This window comes from Prunus avium, chromosome 1 (genome assembly GCF_965620075.1).
Source record: "Prunus avium chromosome 1, drPruAviu1.hap1.1, whole genome shotgun sequence".
Lineage (NCBI taxonomy): Eukaryota > Viridiplantae > Streptophyta > Magnoliopsida > Rosales > Rosaceae > Prunus > Prunus avium.
The window spans coordinates 54,178,803-54,202,781 of NC_142284.1; the positions used below are offsets into that span (position 1 = coordinate 54,178,803).

Here is a 23,979-nt window from a genome sequence, read left to right on the forward strand (position 1 = left end):
ATGAAATTGACAAGATCAAAAGGGATTTCCTTTGAGGGTGCAAACAAAAAGGATCTGTAGCCCCAAAGTCTAAGGGTGGCCTTGGCATTAAAGTGATAATTAAGGTAGTAAAACAAAGATTAGCCTATACATAGAGCCTGTTTTAGATGAATCAAAAGGATCAAAAGTAAGTTTAAGAGCAAAGCTATGGCTAACCGCATCGACCCGAGTTATCGTCACATGTAACAGAAAAGATCTTAATGATTGCAAAACACATAGTTAAATGTAAGAGAGACATCTACATAATGAGAATATGCAACAGTGGAGGTCAGTTCTCCACTTATATAACCATAGAGAACAGCAACACTTCCTTTGCTGTTGAACAAAACTAGAAAATTAAAACAAGTGGTTTGATCCCTAGCATAGAAGGGTCACGCTCAAAAGCAGAGCATCCAAATTGCTCATGTTGCAAAAATGCCAACAATACAAGTACTGTAAAGAAGAAGTTTTCGAGTAATTTGCAGTTCAAGAAGGCCGGTTAAAGAGAATGTGGAATCTAGCACTGAAAGTGCATGAGCTGGGGTTGTTCTACCGCTTGAGAATCCCTAGTTTCGACAGCGATGCTCTTATGTTTTCTTGGGAGCATCCTTCACTTTGAGTCATATTGGGACTGTCATTTGGGAATACATCTTCTAAAGAATAGTTTCTGTTGGCATGAAGCTTACGAGCACCGCAACTAACTCCCTTAAGTATGACAGTTCTGTGTAACCCACCAAGCAAGCCTTCATAATCCGTGTCCCCAGATTCTCCCACAAAGACAACAGCGGTTGACAAGTTCAAGCCCCAACGGACATACAGATACCTGGAGACCAAATATTAGCGATACAAAAGAGACGTAGACACTACAATTGCTATCTAATCCTTAGAGAGACGAGGCAGTGTAAGATACAGAGGAGAGAAATAGGATATCATGGATTCGAAGGGAAGCATATAAGTAATGAGCTTTCATTCTGTTTTCCTACATCATTGAGCAAAGATCTCTGTTTTTTTATATTTATTATCAAGTCCAGAGTGAGTCTCCTTTTGTTAATATTTAGACTTATCTCAGTATATGGGGCAATTAATTAGCAGGACAAAATAAAATTTGAAAGTTGTGAACAAATTAATAGCCTGTAGAGCCAGTGGTTTGAATCAATTTCTAATATATAGAAGTAACAAACAGCAGAGATAAATTGCTGGCTAAAAACTGGGGAAACAAAATGGCATCTGCATTCGTACCTGAGAGCTTGTGATCTAGAAGCCAAAACAGGGATAACATTCAGCCTGGTACCATTTTGAGAATATATAACGTGGCAACGGAGACCCTGAATTCTCATGAGTTTCCGGAGTTCCTTAACAGGGGGAATCTGTCATGACATAATAGACATCTCAAGTAATTTAAAAGCAAGAAATAAAGAAGCAGTTCTTATGAAGCAATGAACCTGAAAGTAATAAGGTAGTAAAATGTAATTTGCAACACTAAATATAAAGCTAGTTTAATAAGGTACCCTTGACCCAAAGACACACACAAAGCACATGGAGGGTTGATGAGGAAATATCACTTTTTTTCCAAAGGAGATTTTCATGAATGAAACGGAAAGAGATATTACCAATGCCAGATCTTTCACTTTGTACGCATAGCAATGGTTAGTTGATCCTGATCTGTGTTCTGTAACAGTTTGCCCTCCTTTTTTTTCATTGAAAGAAGCAACCCAACGAACCAATGTCTTTCTCAAACATTCTCCACCCCAACGATATTCAATGTGTGAACGGTAATCTAAATCCACCACAAAGGGAAGCCCAGAAGGACTATCGTCAGAGCTTGAAGATGGATAATAGAGCTCGCCACCACTGTTACAGATAAAAGCATCGAACTGAGACGGACTCAAACCCCCTGAGATCAAAAGAGAATGTATCTCAGATATGGCCAAGGCTGTTGACAGTATAAATCCTATAGATCCTGCATCCTTGTCCTTCCCTGCTGCCTCAACAACCTTCTCAATGATCTCAGTAAACTCTGATGTTGTATCACAATCCACAGCAATAACACATACATACTTCTTTTTCCTGAATCCCGGAAATTTACCAACCCCAGAATTATTGTCTTCTTTCTCTGCTGAGCCAGCCTTTGGACTTCCCCGTAATACACCTCTTGACAATGTCAAAACAGTATTCTGCTCCTTAATCTTCCCTCCAGCGGCACGTTCATCAGACTCTAAAGCATTATCAAGAGCACCAGTCCCTTCAGTTTTGTCACCATCCAATGAGAGCTTCAAGTTCAAAGATATATCTTGTATATCCCTCAAAGAGTCACTAGGTGAATCTGAATCTGAATTGTCAATTTCAGCATCACTTCTTTGCCATTGTGGCTGCCTTGGTTTGCAACTGGTAATGCGAGATAAGTATGTTTTGCAATGCTCTGGCCATGAGAAAAGATGAATGTTTTTCAGTCCATTCTGCCTGCATCTTGCCCAAAGTTGCTTATCCGAAACAAGCTTCAGAAGGGCATCCGCAATGGACTGCTGATCGTGGGGGTCAACTAGTAGACCATTGTCAAGAACCTGTCGCAATTCAGTTGTCCGCACTCAGTAGTCAGTATTGATAATAGTATTGAACATTTAACTCACTACAGCTCCACTAAGCAAATGAGAGAATCTTTCAATTGAATAGGAATGTGCTCCAGGACAGACATACCCGATGAATATCAACAGGACCCCCATTTTGAGTGGCAACAATAGGTAGACCATAAGCTGCTGCCTATTCAACAAAGGATCTTGTGTTGGATTTTATATAAATTAACATTTAACATGTATTCCTCTGATAAGGTAGAGACATGTACCTCAATTAAAGTAAGTCCAAATGGCTCAATGAAAGCTGGATTGATGAAAACACCCTGCAAAAGAGAGCCCACATCATATGTATTAACTTGAGTCATATAACTTTTCTTGGTCCAAGAGCTGAATATCACGTCAAAATGGATTTCCAAGTGAAAATGAATAGGCCTAAAAGACATTATTCTATGTCAAAACTAAAAGTATTGAAACTGGAAAGTTCCTATACTGTACCATTTACGCCACAGAACAAAGATTCAGTATAATTTATAACCAAGGTATTCATTATGAATTCCCCTTCCTCTGAGGCATTATACAGTTGCCAAGTTAAAAAGAGCTTTTGATCTTTAGTTCTTCATTAAACACCATCTTTACTCTTCTTAAATTGTAATATGAGAGGTAGCCATTTTTCCTGTTATTTTGAGCAGATACAAAAAACGCTTGCATAGCCACTTTTCCTTTTGTTATATAGGAAATTAAAAAGCTCCACCAGTTGAGCAGAGTCAGGATTGATTTCAACATTAAATAACCTCAGATTTCTTGGGCAGAAGAGTTAAGTCTAACTTCAACTCAAATAAGTGCTCGCCACAATCATGCCTAGCCAAATTTGGTTCTAACTTGAACTTAGTACGACTCTGAGCTAGACTAGGCATATACCTAAAAGAAAACTGCACACAGCAGGCACTAGTTGAGTTATTTGGTACTGTTATATCCTTTGAGGATCTGCAAGTGGTTCAACTAGTTGTAATACTACTATTAAGAAATAAAAGTACCTTTGTTTTTGCTGCCAGACGATAAATGTCAGGAACATCAGACTGCTTGTGGTGTTTTGGATATGCCACGTGGCCATAAAGATCGTATCTGTCAATCAGCTTAAGAATGGAAAGAAGCACGGAGGCATTTGTGCTGGACATTTCATCAATATCATCACGGTTTCCCATTATCAGTGTCTGTCATGACAGAAAATGAGAGAGTAACTGAATAAAACATTCTTAAAACACTCTTTTTAAAAATTTGAATGAGTAAAGGAAGCCTCGCCGATTTTTCAGGAGTTATGAAATAGATGGTAGGAAGGTAAAGTTAAAAAATTTGAACATACAAGGTTAGCAAGTTCCCTCAGTGGGCGACACTCTCCAAATGCTTTGACTAAGGTCGTAATATTCTTTTTAGGGTCTGCCCTGGCAAGGGCAAGTATCATAGGCTTCCGTGGATTGGTAAAGAAACGCATGATCTGCCAATACAAAATCATAAATATTAAAAATATAATCAAAATAACTACAGCAAAGAAAAAAAAACATATATCTCAATGCATAATTTCATATGGACGACATTACACAAAAAGAGCAACAACATGAATGTATCTGGCTTAAAAATCGAAAGTATAATATGAGAAGAAAGAAAAGCTATAACCTCTGACCAAATTGGCGGGTCAGGAGAAGTAGAACTATCATCATGTCTTTCCCCTTCACCATCTGCGTCACCATCATGTGGAATAATATGATGAAATTCCATTCCGGGAGGTATTACCTAACCAACACAACGAGAATTGAAAGTTAGTACGAATAACATTTCTATCACTGGATACAATGTCCTTTTAGTGCAAAGGAGGCCAAAAGCTTAATAAAGGACTGTGGAGAGATAAAACTTACAACCATGCGAGGCATAAACCTGCCATGACAGCTTACACCCCTTTTGATTCTTGCTCTCAGTTTACGTTCTAGTATTGGATCAAAGCCATCATACAAGCGCCATTGCGATTCTATCTCTTGTCTAGTGCTGGTTATAACAATCTCAGAGGCATCAAGAGTTAGCTCCTCTGCTTCTATCCGTCTCATTATTTTGTATGTAGTATTTATTTCTTCTCTTGATTGACGTCCTTGTTTCAGAAGTTGTTCAAGCTTATCTCGTCCAAGTGAGTGACCGGTAAATACCATTGGGACATTCAAAGCACCAGATAGAAGAGCAGCAGAGTCACCTGCATCTGCATAATGTCCATGAATTGCCACGGGCCAAACTGGTTGCCCAGCTCCAATTTGCTCTCCCAGAGATTTGGATATCTGTATAATGTGGTTAAGTGCACCATCAACAAACTCGGGAATGTGGGGCCAAAGGTTTTCTTTTGGAATATATTTATCTTTTGGGCCAAATGGTATGCGGATTATATAAGCTCCACTACTCTCCCCATGCTCGTCCTTTGAATTCTCAGAGTTTATTGGATTCAGCATTTCAGTTGGTTCCCCATAACTCCAATCCACATCTGGAGCTGACACTTGTCTTGTTAGCAAATCGACCCGATAAACTCCAGGCATTGAACCTAAGGCCCTGGCAAGTTCTACTACATACTTGACCTGATAATGATGACAACATTTATACTCCAATGCAAGTAACAAAGAAGTTTAAGATCCAGTTTATAAATGCATTCAATAATCATCGATTAAATGCACAACCACATCGAGATTAATAGTGGAAATAACAGTTTCCATTTGCAAAAGTTACCTGGCCACCAGTATCAGAATCACGACCAAGCTCCATGTTTTCGCCACGGATCAAGCCATGAAGGCTGCAGGAAGATTGCTTGTTAAAAAGAATCAAATACTACCATGCATTCCATAGATATCATAAATCACTTTATTCAGACATTATAACTAACTGGTCTTTCGCCTGTATGAAAAAAAACCAGATAGATTCCATATCTGAAAGTTAAATTATATAAAAAAAGCTCAGTTCATGCCTTATTAACACGATGTAGAATTTTTTCTCTTTTTGTTGACTAGCCCAATTCTCCATCGCATCAGCAGAACTGATTCTTTTCATTTTTCCTCCTCTATTGCTATCACTATGAGCTGAAAGGTCGCCCACTGTGTCTCCTTTCTCTCCTTCAGATAAGTCTTCTGACATATCCTCAGTTGCCTCTCTCCTGCCTCGTTCACGTTCAAGACGCCATTTCGCCATACGGTGAGCTTCTTCTCCCTCAAGCTGATCAAGTAGCAGAACAACACCAGCAACATTTTAAAGCCAAAAACTTAAACCACCCCCTCCCGGAAAAACTAAAACAAAAAAAATCACTTCCACCTAGTAATTGCCTAGAGAAATTGTTTTTAAAAAAACATAAATTCCATAAAAAGAAATGGAATTAGCAATAAGACAAAATCCCAACTGTGAGTGAGAATGATTCAATGTAACTAGCAATCGATATTTGATATTCCAAACCAAAGTTTCTGAAAATTTGAAAATTCTCTATCCTTTTTAATGAAAATTTTTCACTTTTTTTTTTTTTTTTTTCATTTGCTCAGTTAAAAATCAGAAAAATAAGGCAATGATAAGCAGCTTAATATATTGATCATGAAAAAGCATTAGAAGACAAATTAAACGAAAACAGGGAATTATATATTATGTATATAAAAAGACCTGCTTCTTTTTGCGAGCCAAATTCCAAATCCGCCAGCACATGTTCTCCAACCTCGTGTTCCTCTCCTCCGGGCTCCTCGCCGTAGCGGCAGCCTGAAAACAAAATTTTTTTTGAAAAAAAAAGAGAAAATCGATCCGATTCAAAACAGAAATGGCGTGTGAGAGAAATCGAACGTACTCGAACCCAGGAGCGGTGAAGATCGGTCTCATCGTAGCGAGTGATGACCTCTTCGACAAAGTAACGAGTGGGACTGAAACGACCGCGTTCTCGGAGAAGCAGCGACGATTTGGCGTCGTCGAGGCCCGGACCGACGTCCAGGATCGCCTCCAAGTAACTGTTCACCCAGTCGTTTCCCGCCATTGTATACAGAACCTGAAACAGAGCACTCTGCTCACAGTTTTATATATAGCTTTAGAGCTTTCACAGAGAGAGAGAGAGAGAGAGAGAGAGAGAGAGAGAGAGAGATGGTTATGGTGATGTATTGGAAATTGGTGACAATGACGGAGTAGAGAGAGAGATTGAGTGAGAGAGACGTTTTCGGAGAAATTTTCCGTGACTTTGCGATTTCTCTGGAAATAAAAAAGTTGCATAACTTACTTTTATTTAATTTTTTTCCTTGTTGGAAAGTGTTAAGCTTTAGATACACTCATCATTCTACTAGAAACCACACTTGGATATTTGTGAGTGAATGTTAGACCAACAAAAAAAACAAGTGATGTGTGACATTTTATTTAATTTATGCAATTGACAATAATCTAGGTAATTATAAAGCCGTATAATAATGAGAATAATCGTTGAAGAAAATATCATACGAGTATTATATAAAACAGCCTTGACCAAATAATTTCTTAAACTCATTTCAACATCAAGGACGGTGCATAATTATGTAAACAAAGGAATAAATTCCATGGCTTCTCTCAATCGTGAAGAGATTTTATCCTTTAATTTCCTATTACAAATATAGTTTATTTTAAGACCGAACGGTAGGTAAAGATTTGGTGGGTCTACTCTTCTAACTTTCTAACTAATTTAATGGCCATATTACTTGACTTATGTGCATTATTGATCAATTGGACAGCTTGAGCACAATGTAATTATCAGATTGTAGGTAGAAATTAATTATTACCCACTTTAAACTGATTAACTGTTTTAACATATTACGCATAGTTTTGACCCAGAAAAATATGCATAGTAATAGTTTTGTTTTTATTTTTATTTTTATACTCGCTATGTTTTACTTTAATAGGGTGAGGTATTCAAACTCGAGTGTAGAGTAGGAAGTACATCTGCTCTAACCAATTTGGCTAAACTCATATGAAGAATAAACAAGAAAATAAGATGCTTTGATAAAAAAAATAAAATAAATAAAGATGAATTTCTGGAGAAGAGGACACATAATTAGAAATCTAGAACATCCGAGATATGGAGATGATGAAAAGAGAATAATAAGATTTGACAAAAAGATTTGCCACGCCCACAATCAGTCATGTCGCCAATTATATTAGCAGCAGGTATAAATAACATATGCATGGAATAAACGTACGTGCATGCATGCGTATTATGCCAAGTGTACTCTTGGCTTTGACACGTTTAAGAAGAATAAGGAAAAAGAGATGCATATTCCAAACCCCAAACAAAGATTTATATACCAAACTTATTATTATTATTTTTTTTTGAGTAAATGCTCTATAAAATAGGTTTACATGTTTTTTTTATTTTTTTTATAATTTTGCATTAATTGAATTGAAGAATCTGATACTGGTTCACAAAATATTAAGGTAGCATACAAAGCTTTTCAAATTACCACGTAGGTCAACAAACTTTAATTTAAAGAATTTGATTTGCTATTATTGTTGGAGATGCTCTTAAAACTTAAAAGAAAAAAAGAGTCTAACATTAAAAACAATAAAAAAAAAATAAAAAAGAAAAAAATTTACATTCCTTTGGCGTTTGTGGGTCAATAGTCCATGTATTTAATGTTAGAGTCATTCTATAATGAGGGCCTTATATATGGTTCTTAGGTGAGGTCTTATCGCTTAATTATTGGATTAGACTAACCAATTTGATCTAACGGCTTATTAATTTGATCCAACAATTAAGAAATAAGACCTCACCTAAAAGCTAGAATTCTTGTTTAAGGATAATTGATTAATAGACCAAATTGTGGTGATGTGGGCCAAATTGACATTGCTGTCCAATTGGCGCCTGAAGCCTGTAAATGGCGGCAGCACGTGGCAAACCGGCAGTTAATACTGTTGGGTCACCTGTGAGATTGTGGCTAAAATTAAAAGGGAGTTTCACTAAAATACCCAAAATGGGGGCTGAAATTATAAAAATACCCAACACCCAAAACATTTTATAAACATACCCAAAACTCATCATTACACACACTCGAAACCCATTTATAAACATACCCAAAACCCATCATTACACACATACCCAAAACCCATTTTGGGTATGTTTCTATGTTTAAATAGTGCTTGGGTATTTTTATAAATACATGTCTAGGATTGGGTATTTTTATAAATATCTAAAATTAAAATAGGAAATCAATCGAATCAGATACCGCAAAGGCGTATTATCTCTACAAATTCTTGTTCTCATTAATGGCCCTACTGTTTATTATTTTATATTTTCTGTTCTGTTTTACACAAATATTTATCTTATTTTTTATTGTATGGTCATAATATAATTTTTTTTTCCCAAATGCTAGAGAGATTGCATTTATAAATTACGCCATAAGTGCAGTTAAAAAAAAAAAGCTTGCATCTAGTAAATTGTTCATGAAAAAAGATGTGGCAAGAAGAGTTTCCCCTTTTCATTTATTTTTTATTTTATTTTATTTTTGCCGATAAAAAGGTGAGAAAAATTACATGTAAACAAATAAAAATAAAAAACCAATCACTTCCTTCTTTTCAGATCAAACTAATCACTCAATTAATGCTCCTATCAATTCATTCACACAAAGCTAATCCCTCCCTGCCCCTACAGTTTCCCCACCATAAACCAACTTCCAATCCAAGCATGTTGGACCAAATGTCTCTGTTCTCAGAAGCTCCTCTGTGTGGCCAAATATAATTTCTGAAGCACAAGTAAAATTCTTGGCATTGGAAATCCTTGTGGAATTTGAACAAAATGGGGTTCTTCTTTGGAATGATTATTGGCATTGCCATAGGCATCGGGTTGATCGTGGCTTTTGCTCGGGCGGAGAGAATCCGATCCAAATGCCGTTTAGATTTGGTACATTACAATTCAAATCAAATCTTGTTGCACCATGTTTGTTTGCTTTTCTCTCAATTTTTTTTGTTGTTTCTTGGTTGATGTATTGTGTGTGATTTTAGGCCAAGACAGTGGCAGCGTTTGCAAGGATGACAGTGCAAGATTCAAGAAAACTTCTCCCAAGCCAGTATTATCCATCTTGGGTCGTCTTCACGCAGCGCCAGAAGTTGAGTTTTATTTCACAAAACCCCCCAACTTCTCTTCTTCGTGTTTTGCCCTTTGTGTGTTTGCTTTATGTCACATGCACCAAATGTCTCACATCCAGAAAGTAGAATTTGTTACTCTAAGGTAAAAATATAAGCTGGGTTTGTAGAGGTAAGTTTCGCGCATATTATTTTCACCGTGCAATTGGGTCAGATTCAATATTAGGGATGTCTCCTAACTAGAGTTCTGATATCACATTAAACAGTTACTAGTACCCAAAAGCTTAATAGTGTCAAATGTCCCACATCGAAAAAAATTTGATATCATGAAATAGTATATGAGCTCTTCCGCCTTTTCTATGTATATGCATATGTGTATATATCTAACAAGCATATCTTTACGAATTACAGTTGAATTGGCTTAACCACCATCTTCAAAAGATGTGGCCTTACGTTAATGAAGTAATGCTTGTTCTCTCCTCTCCTTTTTTTTTCTTTCTCACTCTTTTAGTTTCACCTCTTCAATAGTCAATCTTCTGGTTTTTTGTTGTTTCTTTTGGGTGCATTGTGATGGATTAGGCAGCATCAGAGCTGATAAAGAGCAATGTGGAACCGATACTCGAACAGTATAGGCCAGTCATCTTGTCGTCACTCAAATTCTCCACCTTGACCCTTGGCACTGTGGCTCCACAGTTCACAGGTTGGCTTCATTCTTCATTGCTTACAAACTAGCACAAGCTTGATCCTATTCGTCGACTGGATTTCGGCATTGATACTTATACATGTAGTTGATGCTCTTTAGGAGTTACCGTGGTTGAAAGTGAAAGTGTAGCTGGGGGAATCACTCTGGAGTTGGAGCTTCAGTGGGATGGAAATCCCAATATTGTGCTTGATATCAAAACCAGAGTTGGTCTTGCACTACCTGTTCAGGTAAAATGCTCATCAACTGATTGCTTATCATCTTGTAATTTTGTTTAGTGAAATAGAGGCTTTAAGATCTTCTTTTTCTAACTGTTCGTCTAGGTGAAAAATATTGGATTCACTGGGGTTTTCAGGTTAATCTTCAAACCGCTAGTCGACGAGTTCCCTTGTTTTGGAGCTGTTTCTTATTCCTTAAGAGAAAAGGTTTGTGATAAGTTGCTGCTATCTTATTGGTTTGTAACATTTTCTGAGGCTTAATTTTACATTTATAGATTTATAAATTTGTTCATAACTACATTTACATGTAACAAACTTGATTTTGATGTCATATTTCTTGTATCTCTACCTGCAGAAAAAGCTGGATTTTGTGTTTAAAATTTCTGGTGGTGACATATCATCAATCCCAGGCGTTTCTGATGCTATTGAGGTTTGAGCAAACTTTGCCTTCTTGTAATAAAAGATTGTGGCATATTGCGCAAAAACCTGAATTCTCTGCTACACATGTGATTGAATCATATCTGCAGAACTTCATCAGATGATAGAACGTCTTGTTCAACATGACTGTTAATTTGAATTACTCTTCCCACACTGCCCTCTATTGGAATTGTCATGCTATTTCAGGAAACAATACGAGATGCTATCGAAGATTGTATAACTTGGCCAGTACGCAATGTTATACCGATAATACCTGGCGATTATAGGTATACAAAATTATAATGAACTCTAGAAATCACAACAATATGGCCTAATTGATATATCAGTGCAAATTTTCTTACTCTGCTAGAAGTTTCTGTCTTCTAAGATTTTGTTATGTGACAGTGACTTGGAGTTGAAGCCTGTTGGAACATTAGAAGTGAAGCTTGTGGAAGCCAAGGAGTTAACAAACAAGGACCTGGTGGGAAAATCAGACCCTTTTGCTGCGATATTCATACGTCCCCTTCCTGATAGAACCAAAACCAGCAAAGTCATTGTAAGAAAAACTCATGTTTTCTCAAAGTGGATATGATTTAGAACTTCACTTAATTGAATAGAAGTATTTATCATGTGGTACAGGATAACGATTTAAATCCAATCTGGAATGAGCACTTCGAGTTCGTAGTCGAAGATTCATCGACTCAACACTTGACAATAAGAATTTTCGACCATGAAGGACTTCAGGCTGCAGAACTCATTGGCTGTGCTCAAGTGAAACTGAGCCAGCTTGAGCCTGGCAAAGTGAAGGATGTGTGGTTAAAGCTGGTGAAGGATTTGGAGGTCCAGAGGGATACTAAATACAGGGGCCAGGTGAGAATAGGATTTACAGTTTACTTGCATTGTACGCATACGAAAAGGGTAGAAATTTTTGCACCGGCTACTATCTACATTACATGGTACATTGTCGATACTATATTTGATATTTAGTCAACAATGTAGCAGATACTGTCACTCTCGTACAAGAAAATTGGTGTTCTATTCTATAATGCACATTGTTGTTGGCTTTAGGTGCACTTGGAGCTGTTGTACTGTCCTTTTGGTATAGATGGTAACATTGTAAACCCATTTGACCATGACTTCGCATTGACCTCTTTGGAAAAGGCTCTTAAACATGAAAGTAATGAGACAGACAGTTTAGAGTTGAGAAAAACCGCTGCTCAGAAGAAGAAGGAGGTCTTTGTGAGAGGAGTATTATCTGTAACAGTTATATCTGCAGAAGACTTGCCAGTTGTGGATTTTATGGGGAAAGCTGACCCTTTTGTTGTCATTATTATGAAGAAATCTGAAGCCAAAGCCAAGACCAGGGTGAGATTTTTTACTTTCCAAAATTTTCTTGCACTTACTAAGTGTTCATTTTGCTATGTCTCATTCTCTTCTGCTTTTCTCAGGTTGTAACTAACAACTTGAATCCAGTTTGGAATCAAACTTTTGACTTCATGGTGGAGGATGCATTACATGAAATGGTAATGGTGGAAGTTTGGGACCATGACACTTTTGGAAAGGTAAATGCCTTCTTACTAGTTTAACTGTGTGATCAGAACATTGCATGTTACTAACTCACGTGTTATAACGTGAGTGGACGAACAATTTAGGATACAACTATACTAACCAATTTTCATTGTCTTTTATTTTTCTTGTTCATTTTTCAGGATAGAATAGGGAGAGTGATCATGACACTGACCAGGGTGTTAATGGAAGGGGAATATCAAGACTGTTATGCCCTAGATATTGCTAAATCAGGAAGAATTTATTTGAGTCTAAAGTGGGTTGCACAACATAAAGTCCGCGATACGTGATGATTTGATCATCCTCTACATTGTTTTTGCTCTTGCTGGAGTTCAACTTCTGATTTCTTTGCATGAAATATTACAGGAAAAACAACGACAACAAAAATTCAATCTTTCATTCTTTTGCACATATTATTAGATTTACCTTTCTGTCAAAACTGAAAGAAAGTGTTACGAGCCACTTGTAGTTCAGATTACTTTACATTTCAAATTTCTTAACATATGTTCATATCTATGATCTCTTCTTGCAATCATGTTCTTTGATACAACTATTTGTAGCATACTTATCATTTGAAGTGCTGATATTGTTGAAGTTCTTCTATGATGACATGTTCCTTTACTTGGAATATGAAGTGAGGGATCGGAGAACTTAGGAATTGAAAATTCAAGGAATTGAAATTGAATCAACTACTACCCATATTTGATCCAATTCATGGTTTTGAGCTATGTTGCACGGACACAAACATGGGGACACCGAAAATCTTAACCAAAAAAAAAAAAAAAGAATTCTAAGATTGATTTACGGTGAAATTTCTCTATCTTCAATATATGTTTTAGATATATTGAAACTAGCAAATTAATATCTATAAACTAATGCAACTAGGAAGGTCTTTAAAATATATATATATATATATTAATAAACAGTATAGCCGCTCAGCTATACATTTTAATATAATACATTTAAAGAGTGTATCCGTGCATCTGTATTGCGGTAGCCGGGGTTTTCTTATATTTTTCTATAAATAGCTATACTCGGGTTTTTAATTATTTATTTATAAAATTGTATAGCCGCACGGCTATACTGTTTTTGACACATGGGCGCCTAAGCTCTAGCCGGGTTTTTTAAATAAATAATATCGCCGCGCAGCTATACTCGGGTCTTTTATTTATTTATTTTTTAAAATTGTCTAGCCGTGCGGCTATACTGTTTTCTTTTACACGTGGGCACCTAGGCACTAGCCCCGTTCTTCTTATTTTTTCTATCGCGAGTATAGCCGCGCGGCTATACTCGTGGTTTTATTTATTTATTTCGTTTTAAAAATAGTATAGCCCTGCGGCCATATTGTTTTTGACACGTGGTCACCTAGGCGCTAGCCGGGTTCTTCTTATTTTTTCTATAAATCGTATAGTTGTGCGGCTATACTCAAGTTTTTTCATTTATTTATTCTTTAAAATAGTATAGCCGTTCGGCGATACTGTTTTTGACATGTGGGCACCTAATTGCTAGGCGATAGGTGGGTCCTCTTTTTATTTTAATATATATAAATGGTATCGCCGTGTGGCTATACTCTTTTTGACACGTGGACTCCTAATTTTTAGGCGCTAGGCGGGTCCTCTTATATATATAGTATAGCCGTGCGGCTATACACATGTTTTATTTATTTATTTATTTAATTTTAAAAATAGTATAGCCTTGCGGATATACGGTTTTTGACACGTGGGCGCCTAGGTTCTAGTAGGGTTCTCTTTTTTTTTTTTCTTTCTATAAATAGTATAACTGCCCGGCTATACTCTAGTTTATTCATTTAGTTGTGTTTAAAAATAGTATAGTCACGCAACTATACCTTTTTTGACTCGTGGGCTCCTAATTGCTAGGCGGTTCCTTTATATATATATATAGCCGTCCAGCTATACTCATGCTTTTTTATTTATTTAGTTTTGAAAATAGTATAGCCTTGTTTCTATAATATTTCTATATATCCTCGAATCCTTTTGTTTATAAATGAAATTAGCCAATTTTCGAATTTCGAATTTCGATAATAGTAGTTTAGAGCATTATCCAGTACTAGTAGGCCATTACTCGAGTCTCTATTGTCCCCTTTTGATTTTTAAATTTTCCAGAGTTATTGCCCGTATAAAGAATTTAGCATTTTAACCTTTAATACTCGTATTATACATGTAAATAAGTATTTTTCAATAATACATCCGTTTTCTATACATGTCTTAAACACTCGGTAAAATACATATTTTTTTAAAAAGCAAACATACAATACTCGTATTGTACACGTAAATACGTATTTTCATGTTTAATACACGCTTTTTTACAAAAAAATCGATAATACACACAAAATTTATTTATTATGTTGGCGAGTCTTTACTTAGTTAGGATTTTAGTTCCTTATTTCATTAGAATTTTGGGTACTTACCAATTATTATTTAGTCCAATTGTAATAGAGATTTACTTCATATTGTAATTTAGATATATTTCCTATTTTATTTAGGGTTAACACATCTTTGTACTTGTATAAATACCTCCATATTGGAGAAGAATAATAATATGAGCAAATATGAGCGTATCTGAGCATAACTAAATATTTACCCTACTTTGTTTGACATGGCATCAGAGCCCACTTTTCTGGTGACCCGTGTGTTGTGCTCACCCGTGTTCTAGTCTCATATTTTTTTTCCTACCGGTGCCCTGTGTGCCCTCCTGGGTTTTTGTGTTGTGTCGCTGTGTTCGTGTCATTCCTGTCTTCATGCATCTACCTTATTTGTGTATTTGTTGTGCTCTGTTGTGTTCCCCTGTGATAACCTCTCCCAAATTGAGAGTCGTTGGCACTCCTCATTTCTAACCCATCATGGGTCTTCATCTTGTATAGTCACCATCTTTTGTTCATCCTCTCATATGTGTTTTCACCGCACCTAGCCTTCACATGCTTCTTTGCTACTGTTCCAAATTTTTTATTTTTTCATCTTTGTATGCCATATGGTCTTTCTTGATGTCTCAGCTTCTCTATCTTTGAAACTTCATAACAAGTTTCTTTACTCCGTGAGCCTCATCACCGCTCACCGAGCCATTGCTTTACTCCGTGAGCCTCGTCACCGCTCACCGAGCCGTTGCTTTCCTCCGCGAGCCTCGTCAACGCTCGCCAAGCCATATCTGCCGTGATTTCTTCCTCTGTGTTACAGACTTGGTATCACATCCCAAGTCAAGCTTCTAATTAAGTTTCCAGGCCCGTCTGGCATCTGCAATCCCATACCATACCAACCTAAAACCAATTCATTCAAAGTTATCCCTGCCAATCCACACTGTCGTTGTTCCCTTTACACAGCTACTTACTCTCTCTGTGTTGCTGGCATTGTCCCGGCTTCTTGTCTTGCCCATATCCCACATGCACTCTGTCTTCCACTTGTTTCACTTTTTATATTCAATATTCTATGTTCTCTCTCTACCCGCCAACACCCTTTGTGATTAGCTCTATCTCTTGAGCTCTCTCTGTCTTTTCTTCTCTTGCCCACATGCTGGATGTCTTGCCTATTTTTTTTTATCCTTTATTTTATTGACTTGTTTTGCACCATATGTCTCTTCCTTTATCAACACCTCTCGCATTTGTCAACATCACCTACCCTATCTATACAAATTCATCCACCTCCCTACCACCTTCCCATCTTGCATTTGTTTCTGCCATGAGACTGGCATGTTTGAGTCTCTTTACTATTATTCAATTTCTCTTCTTCCAAATCTCGACCCTTTACCAATGTCGGATTTGAGGGGGAGTGTTGCAACTTTATTTGGGTGTTACTTTCTCCAAATCTCGACTCTCATACATCGTCGGATTTGAGGGGGAGTGACACCGCTGCTCATCTATTCCGCTGCGATTTAACCATCTATATGCCGTGGCTGATTTTGCTACATCTCAGTGTTAGTCAGTGCATGTTTCTCAAGTACCATTGATCATATGGCTCCATCGACCCCTTCTCTTTAGGGGGAGAGGGGGAGTGAAGAGAAGTTGTCTCTGCTGTTGCTGGTGCCAATGCCTTGTATTGCTGTTGATGATGCCTGTTAAGTCTCTGCCTTATTGCTCTTGTTGGTGCCAGTATTGTTGCTCATACCTTTGCTGGTGTGTTTCCGCTGTGCTTATGCCCGTTGACCTTGCCTTTGCTCTTGACCTGTTATGTCTCTGCCTTGTTGCTCTTGTTGGTGCCAGTATTGTTGCTCATGCCTTTGCTGGTGTGTTTCCGCTGTGCTCATGCCCGTTGACCTTACCTTTGCTCTTGACTTTCTTTGCCTTGCCTTACCCTATTTGTTAAGGTTTGGCTTTGCCTTGCCATGCCTTGCCTTACCCTATTTTTAGGGTAAGGCTTTACCTTTGTCGTGCCTTACCCTATTTTTAGGGATTTGTTGCCCTATCTGGGCTTTCTTTGCCATGCCTTGCCACCTTACCTTTGCTTGGCCTTTATTTGCCTTACCTTGCCTTACCCTATTTTTAGGGTTTGGTTGCCTTTGCTTTTGCCATGTTCACAGGGCTTCTGTGTTCTGCCTTATCTGCTGCCGTGCTCACAAGGTTTCTGTGTTCTGCTATGTGCCCTATTTTTTAGGGTTTGCTCTTGTGTTTCTGCTGCGAACTTTGCTTTAGTTTGTCACTTGTTTCATTTGTGGTTGACGAAAAGACCTTCTCTACAATTGGTGCTTCTCAAGTATGGTGTTTTGTGACTCGCTTGTCAAGTTGGGCCTGCGAAATATCTTTGCCCAACTTGAGGGGGAGTGTTGGCGAGTCTTTACTTAGTTAGGATTTTGGTTCCTTATTTCATTAGAATTTTGGGTACTTATCAATTATTATTTAGTCCTATTGTAATAGAGATTTACTTCCTATTGTAATTTAGATATATTTTCTATTTTATTTGGGGTTAACACATCTTTGTACTTGTATAAATACCTCCATATTGGAGAAGAATAATAATATGAGCAAATATGAGCGTATCTGAGCATAACTAAATATTTACCCTACTTTGTTTGACATATTATACACATAATTTTCACATATTATTGAATAAAAATAATATGTTATTAAAATATTATATAGTGGGCAAACTTTTCAGTTGTAATTTGCCAAAATTTTGCCGAATAAAACACGTACGTATTGTATTCGTATTTTTCCCTTTCCGTATTTTACTAACTATGAAGAAATGTGAGAGGCTAATATTACTTTTTACTTGTTGTAACAAAAATGCAAGATTGTTGTTTTGCAATCTCTTTGCCAACCAGAACAACAATTTCAAACAAAGATTTGTGGATTAGTAGTAAGAGAGGTGATAGTATTCTTTATGTAAAGTGTTGTTTGAAAAGTGAAGCAACTATCAAGAACAGTCCAACTCAGCATGCAATTCTCTACGACAAATAATGTGTGCAATAAAAGAATTTATTAACACTCGAGGGAACGAGGTAGATCAAAGACAAACATTCTCACAATACAAGAAGAAGAAAAAATTGAATTCTAAGACTGATTTACTGTGAAATTTCTCTGTCTTCAATATATGCTTTGGATATATTGAAACTAACAAATTAATATCTATAAACTAATGCAACTAGGAAAGTCTTTTAATAAAAAGTATAGCCGCGCAGCGATACATTTTTAATATAATATATTTAAAGAGTATAGCCGTGCGGCTATACTGCGGTAATTTTTTATATATAAAAACAAAATAGTATAGCTGAGCGGCTATACTGTTTTTTACACATGGACCTAGGCGCTAGGTTTGAGCATATTGAATCACATATTTTAAGGTAAGAACCACATAATTTTTTATTTTTTATGTGTATTTATGTGATAGTAAACATGAGAAGGTCATGAATTAGAATAATTCCATTTCTTATCATACCTATCGATGGTAAATAAACATGCCATAAAAGTTCATTTTATATCATACATAATTAACCATATTAACAAATGAGATTATAACTTTTCTTTGACAAATGCGATATTCTAAACTGTTAGGATATACAGGAGGGAGTTCAAAACTCAGATTTGCTAAATGAGATTTTGGTGGCGTTACGTCCACTCTAATTTTAATGAGTGCCGTATGAGGTTTGAACGGTTAGTCGACAAGGCCCTTGCCTTTAATAGACTGGTAGTTGACCCACTTTCTCAAACAGCTTCAAATCACTGAACTTCGAACCCAAGCAAGCAAAGTAACCATGGACGAAGCTGAGCAGGAAGTAGAGAACCAACATCTTCTCCCGCCGCTAGAAGCTCTGAAGAAAGCTTCTAAAGACCTACAAAGCAACCCCATTTCAATTATATACAACAATTACGACATAAGCACCGCCATTGAAGCTCTTCTAGAGCTCGGAACCAAAGCCGACCCCGTTATTTCCATAGACCCAAGTCTCTTCAAGCTCAATCAGTTGCTCAGCAACCTCAAAACCCTTTTCGAAAAGCTCGAAAAACTGCAGGGCTATGGCCTCCGGTCCCTCCTCCACCGCCAAATCACCAATTACAAAATTTCCCAAATTGGGTACGCCATGGAAGCAGAGATTCAAGCGTACGTAGATCAGAAAAACGTACAAAGTTTTGTGAAAACTATGGAAGAGTCTGTCGAAGACGATAAAAAGGTGAAGGCTTTGATGGGTTTAGAGAACAGGTTGGGCCAAGGGTTTGATAAACAGTATCAGCAGTTAATTTTGAGAGCAAAGGTATTTTCTTTTCTTGAATTTATGGTTTGTGACTCAAAGTTTTCGAATTGGGTTCGAGACCAAGCTGCTCTTGCTGTTCTTGGTCTGGTTAAATTCAATAAGGATGTTTTTGTGGGATTGGTGCTGATGGGTCCGATTGTTAGAGCTTTAATTCAAATGGGTTCATCTTGTTCGATTCAAGTCCTCACTGGACTAGTCAAAATCATCAGAACCCCTCTGGTTGATGACATCAATGGAGAAATCCCAAGAATTATCAGCCTCCTGGGCTCTGAAGACTTGTCAACTAAAGCTGCAGCCATGAATTGCCTTCTTGAAATTGCGATTTTGGGCAGAGAGGAAGTGATTGGTTTAATGCTTGAAGAGGACCTGATCAAGAAGCTTATGGGTGTGCAGAGATTGGAGGTGGGTTTGCAGTCCAATGAGGACGAAAATGGAAGTGTTTGTGCGGAGGAGAGAGAGCCAAAAATGGAGGAAAGTGTGGAGAAATTTCCATTTTCAAGGTGTGTGGCAAGTTTTGCAGTGCAAGTGGAAGTTGGGGAAGGATTGGAGCAGGGTGAGAAAAGAGCTTTTAAATTGGAAATACTGAAGAGAGTGAGAGAGGCCTCTGTTTCTGATGCAGAGGCAGCTACTGTTGTTGCAGAGGTGCTGTGGGGTTCTTCACCTTGAAACTTTGATTTCTTAATTTAGCTTAAGATTTTTTTTATTATTTATTTTTAAAGTTTAATTATAGTTTACATTTTTAATTGAGTGTATAAGTGTAACTTAATGAGGTATTAAGTACTAACCCAAGTTGTAGATTAGGGACACCTAATTTTCATGTGTGGTGTGCCCTCTTTCTTAGTCAAGTGATTAACAAATAGGATTGTAGTGTTTGTTGTAAGGGTTTGTCAATGTTGGTTATTATCAGATGACAAAAATGTGTTAGCTAGCTGGTATGAAGAGCTTACTGAAGCAAATTAGTGGTGATGATTATTATTAATTGTGTTTTTCCTCCCACCGACGATATATGCCAATCCAGTCAACTAGTGTTGTAGTGAGAGAGAGAGAGAGAGAGAGAGAGAAAGAGATGGTGTTCAGCCCGATTAGATAAAACTTCACTAAAAAGACTTGGGCCCCAAAAAAATCGAATTTTAAGTTAACTCAGCCCAATTAACAGTTATTTTGATCATTTATAAATTGAATTCATTTCCATAAGTTGATTATGTCAGTGTGATCGACCGTTGCACCTGTTAGTTTGGAACTCTATCTACTCCATGAATTAAAATAATTTAGAGTAGCTATATATTGAATTAGTTTTTTTTTTTTAACAAACAATAGTCTAAACTATTATAAATTAATCTAATTTATGAGAAAGATGATTTGAACTTGAGTGCGAAGGGACAGGCTCACTGTCTTAGCCAACTAACCTAACTCAGGTATGCAGAAGTTTAATTAGTTTAATAGATACCTCCTTCTACCTTCAGAATTAGCTAGAATATAGGTATAGAAAGCGAAACGATTTAGAGAGGTTTTTAAAATTTTAAAAATTAGGTATGCTGACTTGCCATGGGCATATCCATATTGAAGCTTTGTGCAATGGATTGGAAGCATTGGCAGACTCATAAATTTTTTAGCGGAAGTGCAATATTGACTAAGTATGAAAAATGGTTTTTCTTAATAATCATTTTCTCAAGATAATTTTTGGCGGCTTTTATTCCTTACACATCAAATAAGAAAACTTGATTTTATGGGATTTTAGTATGAAGTATATATTGACTTAATGAGCCATCCTTTTTAGCCTAAATCATATTTTACACTAAAACTAATTTTTCATATTTTGATTTGGTGGGAATTTAATTTTCTAGTATTTTTATTTGAATCCAAATGGGGGATACTTCCTTATTTATATTGTAAACTTAAGTAAATGGAGTAATATAAAAATTAATGAAAGTAAAAGGACAAAGACATTTACTTAAATGTTGAAAATGGAAATAAAGTAATATGTACATCAGTTGAGCAAAGGGGCAATTTGAAGCACCTACAATGGTTTTTTCGGTGAGGGGAGATGGAGCTGCACTACACTTCCTTGCACCTTAATAGGTCCGCCACTGATTGGAAGGAACTCAAGTCTCAAAGTGCCATGCTTTCTTTCAGCAAGATCTAGCTCAATTATTGGCTTATTAGAGCATCTCCAACAATAGTCACAAACTAAAATCTTCAAATTGAAGTTTGTTGACTTATATGGCAATTTGAAAAGCTTTGTTTGCTACTTTAATATTTTGTGCCATAGCAGACTCTTCAATTCAATTAATGCAATGTTATTGAAAAGAATGAAAAATGTGAAAATATGTGAAAAATGTCAATGTATTTATTGTATGAAAAGAAAAAATGCATGTTTTTAACATTTTGAAGGTAGATTTTATTCCAAAGTAAAATTAAATATTTGAAGAACCAAAATCAACTTACTAGTCTTGAAGAGAGAGAAAGATGTTATAGCTTTAATAACTGAATTTTACAAGGATATTGGAGAGAGTTTTGATGATGTGACTCACCCATTTTAGAATTCCAAAGTTATTGAATAAGTTAGGAGTGGGCATGTAAATTGCAAAACCGAACAACCGAGTCGAACTGGGCTGGTCCAAATCGGAAAAAATCGAGTTGACAAAAAAAGTCAACAATCATTGAAAAAATCAAACCGGATCGGTTCAGACCGATTCCAGTTTCGATTTTATTCTCCTAAAAATCAGACCGGCCCAAACTGGACCGGCCATATTAAATATATATATATATATATATTTATTATTTTATTTACATGTGGGGCTCTGATTCGTGGGGTTGTGTGTCTTGCACATTAAAAAGAATTGATATTAATAAGGCAAGTTGGGTGGTTGTATAATGCATGCGTGATGTGATGTATTGGGAAGAGAGAAGGGTTCTTTCTCTTGCATGGCAGACTCAACGGCTCTTTCTTCCTTTTTGTGTGTCTATTCCCTACGCCATAATTAATCAAATCAATCTTTTTATATTTCTCATTTCTCACTCATCTCTCTTCTCTCTCTCTCTCTCAATTCTCTCCGCCTCCTCTCTCTTATTTCTTTCCTCTCATTTTTTCTCTCGTATTCCTTCTTTCCCCTATTCTTTCTTCCTCTCTCTCTCTCTCTCTCTCTCTCTCTCTCTCTTATTTCTTTCCTCTCATTTCTTCTTTCTTTTCTCTTCTTTTCTCTTCTTTCTTCACTGCCGACACTATCTCACTCTTCTTCTTACTCCATTTTTTTGTTTTTTTTTCTATCCCTCTCTTCTTCTTTTCTCCTTCTCTCCTTCTCTCTTTTTCTATTTCTTCTTCTTTCTTTTCTCCCTTCCCTGTGTCCATGCTCTCTCTCTCTCTCTCTCTCTCTCTCTCTCTCTCTCCTGAAGAAAACCTTGCCTCAACTTCTTCTCCTCTTCCTCTCCTCTCCTCTCTGTCTGATTTCTCCTTTTGTTTTGCTCGATAGATTGGAGGATCTGTTTTTTGTTTTACTGGATCTGTTGCTGGAAAAATGCAGAAAGAGAAGCTGAAAGATTTTTGTTATTTTACTGAAATATGATTTTGGGCTTTTTTTTTCCTTCATGCGCCTGCAAATGACGAATGAGGACCTGGGAAGATGATTGTATGATGGAGAAGTTTGAAAAAAAAGTGACATGGGATTGTTTGCCGGTTCAGACCGAGAAAATCGCAACCGAACCGGATCTAAACAGGTCCGGATTGGTTCGGTTAAATAATTACTTTTTCATCACAATCGGACCGAACCGAACCAATTGAACAGTACAATTTCGGTTTTAAATTTGGCTGAAAATCAGGCCGAACCGGACCGTGCCTAGAATAAGCTATTGGAGATGCTTTTAGCCCATACTTTGTGGCTCTCATAAACTGGACACCCCAACCCCATACTCAAATCTTGTAGTTTGGACTCAACAAAATTTAATTTAGTGAAATAAATCCATGACAAAAGTTTATCAAAAAGTGATGAGAGAGGGGTAAGCGGTCGTGTTAGGATTAGGACAAGTTTATAATTCTATTTTCTCGAATCTAATCAAAATAAAAGTTAAGCTATCTTATTCCAAAAAAAAAAAATGACAGAGATATGAAAACACTCAATACCAGATTTTGTAGTCTGAAACATAACATGCTGCTTTTAGTAGATGAATTTTCTGCTACGTAAAAAATGCATGATAAAAGAATGTTCTTATATTCTAATTTATCTACAGATTAATTATCCTCTTATGTATAAATTTAAATTTGTTTATGCATAAGAGAAGTTACGCTTATCAAAATTAGATTATCTAATTCAAAATCAATTGATAAACGAAGAGACTCAAACACCCGATACGAGATTTTATATTATGTACGTAACATGCCGGGTATAGTTGGTGTATTTTCTTTACTTAAAAAACAATGCATGATAAATTTGTTAACATCACTGTCCTAAAAATAATGCCATTATCTACACATTTTTATATTTTTATTCTCCTCCTACCTGCAACTATCATTGGAAATGTCATGTTCTTTGTATAAATGTTTTTCTGTTGGCATGCTTATTGTCTTTTCTACCAACAACGATTATTTTATAGCGCATACGTTTTATATATCTCACAACTACAGAAGCTGTATGTTTAATTTTCTACAATCTGATTTCTTACGCAAAAAAAACACCTAAACAATTTTTTGTTGGCTAATAAAATATAA

General features: G+C 36.6%; 3 protein-coding genes across 3 annotated transcripts; 2 read left to right on the forward strand and 1 right to left on the reverse strand.

Moving 5' to 3' along the window:
- Positions 1-222: 222 nt before the first annotated feature.
- Positions 223-6,794, reverse strand: LOC110763790 (putative sucrose-phosphate synthase 1). The gene is made up of 13 exons (XM_021966658.2): positions 6,436-6,794; positions 6,258-6,350; positions 5,581-5,825; positions 5,346-5,409; positions 4,499-5,197; positions 4,260-4,376; positions 3,949-4,080; positions 3,623-3,799; positions 2,858-2,911; positions 2,713-2,775; positions 1,629-2,579; positions 1,258-1,385; positions 223-841 (listed from the first exon to the last, which is right to left on the reverse strand). The coding sequence occupies exons 1-13, from the start codon at positions 6,616-6,618 to the stop codon at positions 568-570; spliced, it is 3,180 nt and encodes a 1,059-aa protein (XP_021822350.2). The 5' UTR covers positions 6,619-6,794; the 3' UTR covers positions 223-567.
- Positions 6,795-9,200: 2,406 nt separating this feature from the next.
- On the forward strand, positions 9,201-13,047 carry LOC110763798 (synaptotagmin-4-like). The gene is made up of 13 exons (XM_021966666.2): positions 9,201-9,498; positions 9,600-9,708; positions 10,072-10,142; positions 10,260-10,380; positions 10,483-10,610; positions 10,704-10,805; positions 10,954-11,028; positions 11,223-11,302; positions 11,421-11,571; positions 11,655-11,885; positions 12,084-12,380; positions 12,464-12,577; positions 12,725-13,047. The coding sequence occupies exons 1-13, from the start codon at positions 9,394-9,396 to the stop codon at positions 12,869-12,871; spliced, it is 1,731 nt and encodes a 576-aa protein (XP_021822358.2). The 5' UTR covers positions 9,201-9,393; the 3' UTR covers positions 12,872-13,047.
- Positions 13,048-18,687: 5,640 nt separating this feature from the next.
- LOC110763779 (uncharacterized) lies at positions 18,688-20,205 on the forward strand. Its single transcript, XM_021966638.2, has one exon. The coding sequence runs from the start codon at positions 18,780-18,782 to the stop codon at positions 19,941-19,943; it is 1,164 nt and encodes a 387-aa protein (XP_021822330.2). The 5' UTR covers positions 18,688-18,779; the 3' UTR covers positions 19,944-20,205.
- Positions 20,206-23,979: the final 3,774 nt, after the last annotated feature.

What these genes read in the sequence shown, in the direction of transcription:
- LOC110763790 (XM_021966658.2), bottom strand. Translation starts at nt 6,618, where the DNA reads ATGGCGGGAAACGACTGGGTGAACAGTTACTTGGAGGCGATCCTGGAC. An exon ending in TTCACCGCTCCTGGGTTCGA is followed by an intron (nt 6,351 to 6,435) that starts GTACGTTCGATT and finishes TTTTGTTTTCAG; the next exon opens with GCTGCCGCTACGGCGAGGAG. An exon ending in TTGGACTTACTTTAATTGAG is followed by an intron (nt 2,776 to 2,857) that starts GTACATGTCTCT and finishes TTTGTTGAATAG; the next exon opens with GCAGCAGCTTATGGTCTACC.
- LOC110763798 (XM_021966666.2), top strand. Translation starts at nt 9,394, where the DNA reads ATGGGGTTCTTCTTTGGAATGATTATTGGCATTGCCATAGGCATCGGG. An exon ending in CACGCAGCGCCAGAAGTTGA is followed by an intron (nt 9,709 to 10,071) that starts GTTTTATTTCAC and finishes ATATCTAACAAG; the next exon opens with CATATCTTTACGAATTACAG. An exon ending in ATAATACCTGGCGATTATAG is followed by an intron (nt 11,303 to 11,420) that starts GTATACAAAATT and finishes GTTATGTGACAG; the next exon opens with TGACTTGGAGTTGAAGCCTG.
- LOC110763779 (XM_021966638.2), top strand. Translation starts at nt 18,780, where the DNA reads ATGGACGAAGCTGAGCAGGAAGTAGAGAACCAACATCTTCTCCCGCCG.